Source organism: Hyperolius riggenbachi, chromosome 3 (assembly GCF_040937935.1).
Source record: "Hyperolius riggenbachi isolate aHypRig1 chromosome 3, aHypRig1.pri, whole genome shotgun sequence".
In the NCBI taxonomy this organism is placed as follows: domain Eukaryota; kingdom Metazoa; phylum Chordata; class Amphibia; order Anura; family Hyperoliidae; genus Hyperolius; species Hyperolius riggenbachi.
The window spans coordinates 371,296,394-371,310,116 of record NC_090648.1 but is presented as its reverse complement, the minus strand read 5'-3'; the positions used below and the strand labels follow the sequence as shown (position 1 = coordinate 371,310,116).

Below are 13,723 nucleotides of genomic sequence, written 5' to 3'. Positions count from 1 at the left end.
GTCCCTTTTCTACATTATCCAAACCTGTATTGAAATAATTATTTTCCCAGAACTGGCTGTAAATGTATTCATTTTCAAGATCCTGCTTATGTCACATGTGAGTTAAACATCTCTACCTATTGTAGGAATGGCAAGAAGCAACAGTTACATTCTTTATTGTTACTGGAGAGAACAGAAGTCAGAGCTTGATGTAGGTGTATTAGGAAAAAGGCTTTATCTCTAACCTAAGAATGATGGCAGTATGCATCCATAACAACTTATTTTGTATCCTTGTATAGTTGGCTGTCATTACATTTTCTGCAAGTTGTTCTCCATTTTTGTTGATAAATTTAGTCATTCAGAGTTTTCCACAGGAAACACAAAAAATCAGTGCAAGCTTTATCTTCCATATTATATAAATACAGCCACAGTTGAGAATTGGTGATCAAAAACTGATTTTGCTACTAAAATACTTTTCCTCGCACACACACACATACATTTATATATACACAGATCTCATGATTTCAGGTGGGATGTGAACAGTGGAAACTTAATTACCTCTTCTCTTGCAATGGAAAACAACAGACTGTCAGTTAGAAATCCCCACAGCTTGTAGACCTCTGATATAATATGCTATTGTTGCTCAAATGTGTTAAAATATAAAGGACAACAGTCAACTAGGTTGCCATGGAAAGTTTAGCTTTCAAATGTAGCTGTGACTAAAACTTTTGGACATTGTAGGGAAAGGTTAGAGCCCGCCTATGCCTTATATGTACATCTCTTCCCTACTTGTGAATTGCCCTATAGTTACTTTTTCAGTGACAACAATGTCTCCTTTGTTAGTTTAATGGATAGCGGTACTTACAATAATAAATATTTATCCATCTACTTTCAGAGTTTGCCACCGCTGCTCACCCTGGTTGTTTGCCACAACTGCCCACTTAGATAAAAACGGTGCCATCAACTCTTGTTAGCGCAAGTCACGAGTGGGTTTAATGCAGAGTTGGGTCTTCCGATACTATGGACTTTGACAAATAGGACCATATTAGAGGACATCTCACCCCCAGACTTACACTTTTCCCGACAAATCTGTAAGCACAAGTATCCTTTAAAGGACTATTGGTGATGTTAGATTCTTTTTTTCTATGCATTTAATAATTTCTCAAAAATAGTTTTAGTTTTTGCAGTAAACAATGTTATGGGTACAAGTCAGTTGAGAGGCATGGTTTTATGGAGGAGATGAGCTGACCCCTCCCCCTGCTCATGTTGCTGCAGGGAGTGGGGTTCTGACCAAGCCATGGGGGGAGGTGGGAAGTGAGCATCAACTGCAAGTCTGAGGTGACCAGAAATAATCAAATGCCGCTCTAAAGACTCATACACACGCTCAACAAAAGTTTTTTTTTAAAAGTTCAATTAAACAACCAAAACAAACAAACAACAACTGATAAGACGCAGCTCAAGTTAATCGAACAGTTGGAATGACATGAGCAGTGTCTTATCAGTTGTTTGAACTATAGCAAACAACTTTTATGGTTTGTTTCAACAACAAAAGTTGTTTGATAATTGTGCATTTAAAAGACTTGTTGAGCTTGTGTATGAGCTGTAAGTGTTTTACATTTCTATACTGCAAACACTAGAACCTTTTTTTGAAAAATATTCACATGCAATAAAAATATAAAATATATTACTTCAATAAGATGAAAAGAAAAGTGTTCCAGAACCTTGGCTTTAACTTCCTGTTTGCACACTCTTAATTCCAAATACAGCACTGCCCTGGGTGTCAGAAGTACAGGAAGCAAGGAGAATAGAACCCAGCAGAAGGTCTATATACTGTATGTAACTGGAAACTCATACCACTTTACAGGTTGTCCTACTTTGTCCCTCTAGTGAGTAAAGCTTTCCCTGACAAGTTATACAGCTGTGCCATTTTTTACGAAGAACAATGAAAAACTATTATGCATGAGCACAAAGCAAAACATTCACTTGCATATGTCTGCATCTTCTATCAACAGTGACTCCAGAAAACTTAATTTGGCAAATGCATGGTAAAAAAAAAACATTTGCACTTTTTTTTTTTTAACTATTTTTACATTGCAAGGTAACAATAAACACTGAACATGCCTTTGTACAAGGATGTGACTTGGTTACAAATAAACAATAACAATGCACAAAAAAGAAACTTCTTTCTGCTCTTCATTAATGATCCCCGCAAGTTTGTTTTTAGTTTTGCATCTTCAATGCAGCACCTCATCTGAGCCATGCCTAGAACTCCAGGAGCAGGGAAGTCCCTTGTCATCTTGACCTTCTAGTGACCTTCAGACTTGCTAGCCTTGGTTTCATGATTAACAGATCCCGAGGAGAGCCAAGGGGAGACGGATCTAGAACTTGTCTGCTTAGCCATGCTGTAGTGGCTGATAACAGTGTAGAACCTTCCTCGTGAGTTGGAATCCTGTGCGGAGTAATAGGCATCTAAAGACGATGGTATGCATCTCTTATGCTGAAATTACAAAATTAAAAAGAAGTGAATATTTAAAAAAAAAACAGCAGAAACTCGAATAAAAGGAAACAAAAAAAAAACTAAAACAATAAATAAAAAACAAAACATGAAGCAACAGAAATAGGCAATGGCTTATCTTCTTTAAAGAGACACTGAAGCGAAAAAAAAAATATGATATAGTGAATTGGTTGTGTACTATGAATAATTACTAGAAGATTAGCAGCAAAGAAAATATTCTCATATTTTTATTTTCAGGTATACAGTGTTTTTCTAACATTGCATCATTCTATATAATATGTGCAGATTACACAACACTCAGCATTCAAAATGATTCTTTCAGAGCAGTCTGTGAACTAATGACCTCTCCTCTGGAAGAGAAAAAGTAATTAGTTCACTTACAGTTGAGATAATAAAAGTCAGATAACAGCCCTCTCCATGACTTTGAAAGTCGTAGAGCTTAATGGCTTGTTTGCATAGAGATAACAACTGGAGTTTCTTAAAGGGACTCCGAGCTCAGAAAAAAAAGGAAAGGTGTACTCACCAGGGGCTTTTTCCAGCCCAGTGCTGGTCGGGAGGTCCCACCCCGGCGTCCTGGCTCCTCTTCTTCACCCCGCTCCGGAATGGCTGACAGGCCGCAGCCCGGGCGACACTCTCCCGAGTGTCGGGCTGCTCCTTCCGCATATGACGCGGATTACGTCACACGCCGGCCGCCTCGCGTCATCACGGCGGCCGGCGTGAAAGTACTGTGCATGCGCGAACAAAGCGCGCATGCGCAGTACTTTCACGCCGGCCGCCGTGATGACTCGAGGCGGCCGGCGTGTGACGTAATCCGCGTCATATGCGGAAGGAGCAGCCCGACACTCGGGAGAGTGTCGCCCGGGCTGCGGCCTGTCAGCCATTCCGGAGCGGGGTGAAGAAGAGGAGCCAGGACGCCGGCGTGGGACCTCCCGACCAGCACTGGGCTGGAAAAAGCCCCTGGTGAGTACAACTTTCCTTTTTTTTCTGAGCTCGGAGTCCCTTTAACTCTTCCTGTACTGGAAACAATTAGACTGATGTATCTGATCTTAATGTTTTATTTCTTAGCTGTACTACACATACAAATCATAATATCATAATTTTTTTTCCGCTTCAGTGTCTCTTTAAAGTGTGTCAGAAATTAGTGCATTTTTCAAACAGATGAAGTCCTGTAATCTGATATCACACATACTATTTGTTTTCATCAGATTCTTAAATTATTGATGAAAGTTCAAAAGCAATTGTAAGTGTTTATACTGTCTGTTCCAAACTCATTTTATAGTTTTTTGGATGAGCATTTCAGAGGAACATCCTTTTAGCGTCACTTAATTGTACAGTAATGATTTAATCCAATAGTGCTTGAATAGACAGTCTTCTTTGCCCCCTATGTGGATTGATGCGACAGCAGGTAATTTTAAAGGGGGGAACTCGCACATACTGAAAGATGTAAACAAATGTTCAAATATGAATTGGACACTCCTGGTGACAGGTGCGCAAACGAGGACGCACGCAGCCAGGGCTGCTCCGGCACAATGAACAGTGACCGATGAAAGAGGAAGTGAGCCACGGCGGGGGATCGGAGTATCGTTCCAGGTATGCGGGGGCACCGGACGGCTGCAGGGGGCTGGCAGAAGTCCCAGATAAGTGAAACTCTTTTTTTTTTTTTAAACAATCTTCAGGTCCGCTTTAACCATCAGATGGTTGTTGGATTTGCAAAGCACATACTGATAGCCAACTCAGCAGAGCAGCACATGGACAAGCAGCTGGGCTCAGCTGATCATGCCTGTTCAACTCCATGGACAGGTGCAAGGGTAGAGAGACAAATCATGCCTGGTAGATAGGGATGGCTGAACATTGCAAATTTTACCATTCATGGTGAGCTCCATTGACTTTAATGGCCGGTGAACTTGTAAAACATTCAGGGCATCTCTGCACAGCCACAATTTCTTTAAAAAAGGTGTAAAAGTGTCCAAGAATCTGGACAGTGGCATTGTGGAGGGGAATCAATGGCAAAATAGTAGCTAAAATAATATGTATTTTACACAAACACTTTTTATTGGTTATTTAAAAAAAAAAACTTTCAACAGCAGCCAAATTTTAACATTAATAGCAAAGCCCCTATATGCTAGAATCGTCAAATTTGCAGGGTTTTGATAAGGAGAACAGTGGGTACAAGAGGGCCTTTTTTTTTTTTTTTTTTTTTTTTAAATGATTTTAAAGTTACGATAGAAAAAAGTTTATTTTTAATTGAATAACAGATACTTATTGGTAGTACAAATATCCGTGTATTAAAAGAAAGAGCAGTACATTTCATGCTGGGGTTTCTAGATGGCCAGTACACAGTGTGTAATGACCACCTGGAAACCCGGTGGAAAGGGCAATATTTTGGCCAGGGATCGCTATATAGACGCGAAATGGATGTATAAGGATCCCTGGCAACTATACCTATTTTTTTCACAATTAAAAGTTAAATAAAAAAGGGGGCGTGGCCAGCGCGGAGACCAGGACGGACGTGCCCTAACTGAGCTCCGTTCCAGCAGGCCTGAAGCAACACGAAGCGACCGTCCAGTCTTCACCCTCTAGCCCACAATGACGGAGGAGAGCCCTATGGACCTGGAGGCATCCAAAAAGAGGAAGAAGCTCGGTCAGAAACCGCAAAAACTGACCGACTTCTTTCCTCCGCGCTCAGACCCGCCGTTCCAAGATGGCGTCGGACACACTGCAACTTCTCTGCGAGACAGTCCCCAGGCAGACGCCGGCAACATACCACAGCAGGACACGGCTACCGCTGCGGAGCACAGCTCCCCCTCCTCCCCAGAGTCAACCTCTCCCTCCAGCAGTCCGGCCAAATCGAGGGCCCGCAGAGAGGAGGACCCGGAGTCAAGCTCCCAGGTAGGCCCAGGAGACCCCACACGTGCAGCTCACAGACATGCCCCAGCAGCATTCCCAATAGAGGCTTTCCCTGCCACTGAGACCCCAGCCACACAAACTTATATTAAAGAGATCCTTCTAACCTTCAAAACAGCACTTTTAGCAGATATTGCAGATATGACAAAAGATCTGCGCCAAGACCTCTCCTTGCTGGGCAATAGAGTGCACAGAGCAGAGAATAAGATTGCTGACCTCACTACAGCCCACAATACTATGGTGGACACATCAGATACTCAATCTTCTGATATATCGTGGCTCAAGTCCAAAGCTGCAGATTTAGAAGATAGAAGCAGGCGTAACAACCTAAAATTCAGAGGAATTAATGAACAGATTTCTCCAGAAGATCTTTCTGCTTACTTAAAAGGCTTAGTGAAAGCGGCCCTACCACATATACCTGAAGTAGAGCTAACAATAGATCGAGCCCACCGTCTTCCAAAACCGGCACATTTACCAAAGTCCACCCCTAGAGATGTGATTGCTAGATTCTTATTCTTTACTACTAAAGATGAACTGATGTTATTTATGCGGAAAAAAGGCGCTTTTCCTGACCAGTACTCGCATATCCATTTATACTCGGATCTCTCTGCGATGACACTACAACTGCGGAGAAGTCTCCAGCCATACACCAAAGCACTACAAGCGATACAGATTCCCTACAAATGGGGTTTCCCCACCAAATTAATTTTTTCACACAACAACAGGCAATATGTTATAACTTCATCAGAGAACGGCAACAAACTGTTTCGACAACTGAAGATCCAGATCCCGGAAATCGCTCACCCCTCAGCTGATCAGCTGGGCCCCTCCAAGATTTCACATGACTGGCGATCACAGCCTAACCGTTGACGGCCTGTCTGAAGATGGCCCACTTTTCCTACTAGCTGAACACCGCTAGCACAGTCAAATACCTGACAACACTAAGATGTTGTCTCTCTCACCCCCAAACTCAGTAGTGTGGCATGCTGAACTGTACCACACAGTTACCTATTTGATATGGATGACTGGGCTTACCCCAGTTACAAGTTTAGTGTTAATATGGTTTGTTTGTAACGTTAGTGTCTGGTTATCAAAGTCCACTAGAAACAATATTCTCTTCTGTATCTATATTACATCCGAAATGTATGTTCTTATTAATATACCAGATCATATTTGTTATGTATATCCTAAAGAAACTAAGCTTGTTTTACAGCAAAGTATCAGTCCAATATGTCTCTAAAATTCTTATCGATAAATGTAAGAGGTCTCAACTCAGCAGCTAAACGCTTCATGTTTTGGAAGGAAATTAAATCTAAACTGCCCCAGGTGGTGTTCGCACAAGAAACTCATTTAATTCCAGCTGACACCACAAGATGTCATAACCCCCTATACCCAACAATCTATCACAGCTCCTTCACAAAAAAAAAAAGGGGAGTTCTATTAGCCTTCCACAGAGATGTTAAAACAGAACCCCTCTCAATTATCCAAGACCCTCAAGGAAGGTACATAATATTCATCGGTTTTATTAACAGCCAATTATTTACCATAGTAAACCTTTATAGCCCCAACCAAGGACAAAGAGCCTTTTTACAAAAAATTTGCTCCCGTCTTCAAACCATAAAAAAAGGTCATCTCCTGATTGGAGGAGATTTTAACGCGTGCGCTGCTGTAATAGACTCCTCTACAAAAGATCCCAGCAAACTGATCCTAATTGATAAACAACTCAGATGGAACTCACTTTTTGACCCATGGAGGATCCTACACACAACTGAGAAAGACTATACATTTTTCTCAGGGGTGCATAGGACATTCTCTAGAATTGACATGTTCCTGGTTGACAAAATTCTCCTACAAGATGTGTTGACAGCCTCCATAGGTACAAAAACGTGGTCTGACCATGCCCCCATTGAGCTCTCAATCAAAGTAGGACCCCAGGAGCCTAAACCCTTTTATTGGAAATTAAATAATTCTTTACTAACTGACCCAGCCTTTAAAGAAGAACTTTCCCAAAATATCACTGCCTTTTTTGACATAAATATAACTCCTGGAGTTGGCTTAGCCACGATTTGGTCTGCTCACAAGGCTTATACCAGAGGACTACTCATTCGCAGAGGTACCTTTATCAAAAAACAAAGGACCAAGACTTATGAAGATATTCTTGCTAATATTCGAGTTAAAGAGAAGCTCCACAAACAAAACCCCTCCCCAGAATTAACTAGGTCCCTGTTCCAACTGAGAGAGGCCTTGCGTGTCCACCTAACGCAACAATATGACTACCTACTCCAAAAATCAAATCTCCAAGCTTATTCGCAACATAATAAAGCAGGCAAATATTTAGCGAAATTAGTACACCAAAAACAGGCCAAAACCAGAATTCAAACAATGATCGATCCCACCTCCAAGGCTAAAATTACTAACCCTAAACATATAGCAGATCTTTTTAGTAAATACTACGCAAAATTATACAATCTTAAAGAAGACCCCAATACCCCACAACCGACTGGTGAAATCATAGAAAACTTCCTCTGTGATATTAACCTCCCCCAGCTTTCTTCTAAACAGCTAGAGGCTTTAAACAGGCCCTTTACCATAGCAGAAGTACTAGAAGCGACAAAATCTTTGAAAAGAAACAAAACCCCGGGACCTGATGGTTTCACCAACGAATACCTACTAACCTTTGCACAACAATTAGCTCCACATATCACTTCCCTTTTCAATGCCTTCGCAACCGGCGTAAAAATACCGCAAGAATATCTAGAAGCAATAATCACGGTAATACCAAAGCCTGGAAAGGACCAATCTGACCCGGCCAACTTCAGACCAATATCTTTACTAAACGCCGACACAAAATTTTATGCCAAACTTATTGCCAACCGTCTAATGATATATACCCCCGATCTACTAGCCCATGATCAAGTAGGTTTTACAAGAGGAAGACAGGCCTCGGATGGAACTAGACGAATGCTGAACATAGTCAAATTCATTGATCTCTATCGGATGCCTTCAGTGATGCTTACATTAGATGCGGAGAAGGCATTCGATAGAGTTCACTGGAAATTTCTAGAAGCGACATTACATAAATTTGGTTTCTCAGGAGGGATTACCACTGCTATCATGGCACTATATTCATCACCATCAGCTAAAGTCAACGCAGCAGGTTTTATCTCTAAACCCTTCTCTATCTCAAACGGTACCCGACAGGGTTGCCCCCTTTCTCCTATAATCTTTGTATTATTAATGGAAACTATCGCCCAAAAAATTCGCACAAACCCTCTTATCTCCGGCATTAAGATAGGCGAGACTCATCACCTAATCAATATGTTCGCAGATGATGTAGCTTTAACCTTATCTAGCCCCGAACACTCGTTACCTGCACTTCTAGAAGACCTCCTCTTTTTTTCGAAAGCTTCTTATTACAAATTAAACCAACACAAGTCCTTCCTAATGGGGTTCCACTTACCTACACATGTTGCAGCCAACATATCAATGTCCTATAAATTCCCTTGGGCTACCGCAGACATATCCTACCTAGGAATTAAAATAACAAAGAACCCAGTAGAATTATTCCAGCACAACTATATTCCATTACTAGCGGCTATTAAAAAAGAAACATCAGAAATATCAAAATACTGGCTGTCATGGTCAGGCAGAATAGCAGCGCTAAAAATGTTTATCCTCCCTAAGATAATGTACCTTTTCAGGACCGTACATATACCATTAAGTAGATCCTTTCTCCTAGACATTAAAAAATGTATTAACCATTTTATTTGGCAAGGTAAAAAGGTTCGGGTTCCCTATGAAGTAATGATACTTCCAAAAAACAAAGGCGGCTTAGGACTACCGTGCATTCTCTCATATTACTACGCTACAAATCTAGACATGCTCAGACACTGGTGGTCACATGAATCCCCCAAACCCTGGGTATCTCTAGAAAAAACTTTACTCAATTCACCGCTGAAACAGATTTTAATGGCAATCCTATTAGGAGCCCCTACACCAACCTCTCCATACCCTTCCATACAAGCAGCGTTAAAGGCTTGGGAGTACTTTCTCAAACACCCCCCAGACCTGAAGAACGCACACACCCCTCGCATCCATATAGAGACCTTAAAACATTTCACTTCTAATTTAGACCTCTCAAGTTGGATCCTGGCCAACATTAACTCAATAAATGATTTATATGAAAACCACAAACTTAAGACTTTCAAATCATTGCAGATAACCTTTAAACTGCCAGAATCACAATTATTCACCTACCATAGAATCTACAACATATTAAAAACCCGCCACATTACGCTACCACAGCTTCCCAGCAAGATTTTAACTATGCTCAGCTTCATAGGAGTATATTCGGGTGGCATTTCCCTTTGGTACAGAGAGCTGATAAGGACTCACTTTTCCCCCCTCCAGAAATATGCCTCAACCTGGTCATATGACCTCAACACCAATATCACACCTGAGCTACTAATCACAACCACTAAATTAATCAATAAATACTCCAAATGCAACTCCCACTGGGAAATGTCACGCAAGATCCTATTCAAGTGGCACTACACCCCCCGAAAGATTGCGGCATTTTCCCCTGACCTCTCCCCCATATGCTGGCACTGCAATGTAAACGTAGGAACTCTTACTCACATGCTATGGGAATGCCCAATAATTCAAAAAGTCTGGAATAATTCCGAAAATCTGATTAGAAAAAATTTCCTGCAAAACTTTAAAATCTCGCCGGCACTAGCAATACTTTTGGTAGGCATAGAGTCCTTTCCAAAGCAAGTCCAACCTCCAATCTGCCACACCATATTGGCAACTTTATCACTCATCCTATCCAATTGGAAATCTGCTGACCAGATATCACCCCAAATGCTTATATCCCTAATCAATAGAAATTTCGCAATGGAAAAAAATATTAGGAGTAGAATCCCCAACGCACAACTTAACTTCACCCTCACGGAAAACTGGTTGCTTCTTAATCCATAACTCGGTACACCAGATGCAGAAGGACATGGACACGCATATAATGAAAATAGTGGATTAGTTTTTAGTTTTTAGTCTTAGTGTAGCTTAGTCTTAGTTCCAGACTAAGATGTCTTATTGATCTAATTGTCTACCCGAGGCTTTCGAGCTTCCAACCCTTGTTTAACCTATAGACAGACCCTTATAGCCGTAGTTACAAGAAACCTATAAATAAAGTACTTAAGTCTATGTTACAACTTAGGCAAACATGTTTCATCGCTACCAGAACCCAACTTTCCCTGACACCAATCTCAGGACAAGTTGTCGATTGGCCTTAGGCCACCTGATATCGACCACTACATTGTATAAACCAGTTGTACATGGTATCAGCCTAATGGGCTCAGTTAATGGTACCATGTGTGGTTTAATTGGCTTTAACCTCTTAAGGGAATTCGCTACCTAGAGCAAAAGTGTGTGAAGTTCTAAAAAGATCAAGGATTCCACTGTACAAATGTTCCTAAGATGAGATGCTTTTCATAATGTATAAGTTTCTTAATGCCTATGTAACAAGGTTGTAAAATGTTATCTTTCAGATAAATAATCTGTTAATCGTAGACACTGCATATATATGTTTTAAAACTAATAAAAAGATTTTCATGGAAAAAAAAAGTTAAATAAAAAAAATGACATAAGCCTCTTTAACGCCTTGTCCCCATGCAGGTCGGGATAGCCAGAATGCAGAGACTGGTCTGCGTGGGACTCTGAACCCTGAGCTATACTCAGTATAGCTAGAGCCCCGTCCCAGGCACTGCTGCTGTCGGCTCTTGCTGTCCTCTCTGCCCACCCACACCCAGGGCCGGCCTGCTCATGAGGCGGGGTGAAACATTTGCCTCAGGCGGCAAACTTATAGGGGCGGCACCCGCCCGGGGAGGCCGGCCGCCGAGCCGGAGGGGTAGCGGGCAGGTCGGGGGTATTGGGCCTAGCGGTGGGGAGGGGGGTCGGACCCCCCCTCCCTTGCCTGGGTCACCCAATCTGCGCTCCCCTCCAGCTGTAATTTGAAAGCAGCCGCTTGCAGATCGTAAGAGGCAACGGGCGGGGAGGACTCACCTTTTCCACGTTCCAGCGAGCGCTCCACTGACGTCACTTCCTGCATCGCCGCCCACTGTATAGTAAGTGGACGGCGATGCAGGCAGTGACGTCAGTGGAGCGCACGATGGAACGCGGATAAGGTGAGTCCTCCCCGCCTGTGCCTCTTACGATCTGCAAGCGGCTGCTTCCAAATTACAGCTGGAGGGGAGCGCGGATCGGGGGACCCAGGTGAGGGAGGGGGGGGGGTCCGACCCACCACCACCACTAGGCCCAATACCCCCGACCTGCCCACTACCCCTCCGGCTCGGCGGCCAGCCCCCACGGGCGGGGGGGGGGGGTCTGGGGGCGGCAGCAATTTTCTCCTAAATTTGCCTCAGGCGGCAAAAAGTCTAGGGCCGGCCCTGCCCACACCTAGAGCAGCCACAGCACCCTGATGTTTTTTTTTTTAATTGCCTTGTTCCCACATGTCTTCTTAACATAACCTGCAAATTTGGTGGTTGTAGCATGTATGGATGCTTTGCTATTAACCACTTAAGTTTGTGGCCACTGACTTCAATGTTAAATGCAAACGCAACATTTTTACATGAAAATTCACGTTAAACGCGAATGGGAAAACAGTTGTTATTCACCAGGCGCTATTCCCTGGCAAACATGTTCTACCATCTCTACTGGTAGATCTATAATCCGCCAAGCAAACTTGGTCCCAGGGGACAAAAGCTCAGAGAGCCATAGGATCATGACTTGAGCTAACAACTAATGTCAGTGCATAGTCATTTAATTTGTTTCCAGCATGTGGTCTTACTCCTACTGATATGAACCAAAATGCCCTCTTATTAAAACGTGAGGCAAAACACAAAATTTGCCATCTTAAAACCGAAGGTATTTGCGAATATTCACGTTGGAGTAAGCATATGTCTCCCACAATGCATCACTGCTAAATAATATGGCTCTATGGGGTACGACTTGAAATACCCAAAGTTACAAATTGGCAAGCAAGCTCATGGTGAACCAACCTTGGTTGTCCCTGAAAGCTCATAATAATTACAAATACCTTCTGTCTTAAGAAAGCAAATTTCTGTTTTACAAATAAATCAATATATCCTATTTGTCTGCCATTATTTTTTTTTTTCTTTCTTTCGTTTTTTTTTTTTTACATACATTTTACTCCGTATACTAGAGAGAAGTCACCATGAGTAATATAAAATACAATATCCTTAGTGTAATATTAAAGAACTGTAAAGCGAGGGATATGGAGGCTGTCATATTTATGGGTACATTCAAAAGAGGCGCTGCACAAAACTGGCAAGGGGGTTAGCTGATAATAGCATCTTGCTACTACAGTTAAACGTTTCTGAAATGTTCTAAAATGTTAAATAACTTTAGTAATAAGATGTCATTAGCGGCATCACTTATGCATTACCTGGTCTCAGCGATCACATCTCCTCTCCACTTCCTGTTTAGTTTGCAGACTGAAGCCGCATGGTGATTGGCTGGCTGCCGGACTCATTCAAATTAACAAGGAAGTGGAGAGGGGAAGCGATCGTCCAGGAGCAGGTAATGTATACAAACCCCTCTGCCTGCTCTCACACTACTACTACTACTACTCTGCCTGCTCTCCCTCTACCTATGCCTAAACCTGACCGCTCAACGCCTGCTGCCATAGCACAAGACGCAATCTGTGGCAAGGAGATTAAATTAGGGTACCCGAAAAATAGTTGGCACTTGACGCCTGCTATTTATCGGGCCCCATAATTTAACCTTCTTGCTACTAATTATGACTTGTACTATTGCCGCCTGTGGCGGCGCCATTTTTATAGGCGCTTGTTCTGCGCCATTTTTATCTACTTTTTATCTACTCTGATATTTATTCCCTTTTAAAGAATATTAGTTGCCTTGCTATCCTGCTGATCCTCTACTTTAAACACTTTTAGCCACAGACTCAGAAACACCTGATATGCTGCATGCTTGTTTAGACATTATTGTCAGATCTGACAAGATTAGCTGCATGCTTGTTTCTGTTGTGATTCAGACACTACTGCAGCCACATAGATCATCAGGGCTGCCAGGCAACTGGTACTGTTTAAAAGGAAATAAATATGGCAGCCTCCACATTTTTCTCATTTCATTTATCCTTTGAAAAAGAAGAGAAGAGAATTAAATCTATTTTAAAGATGGGCTATTTGCTGGTTTCTATGGCAAAATCAGTGTTAAACATGAGTGTCGTATAGGAAATCAATGAGAACTACTCTGCTTTCCCTATTTCATTACATGTTTTAGGCA

The 13,723-nt window shown here is 42.1% G+C and overlaps 1 protein-coding gene across 1 annotated transcript in view; it reads right to left on the bottom strand.

Annotated features, from left to right (window-relative positions):
• Positions 1-1,112: 1,112 nt before the first annotated feature.
• Positions 1,113-13,723, bottom strand: part of NSG2 (neuronal vesicle trafficking associated 2) — a 131,927-nt gene continuing 119,316 nt past the window's right edge. The window contains exon 5 of the mRNA XM_068277172.1: positions 1,113-2,476. Coding sequence (XP_068133273.1) covers positions 2,285-2,476 — 192 coding nt within the window. The 3' untranslated portion in view covers positions 1,113-2,284. The remainder of the gene's footprint in view (positions 2,477-13,723) is intronic.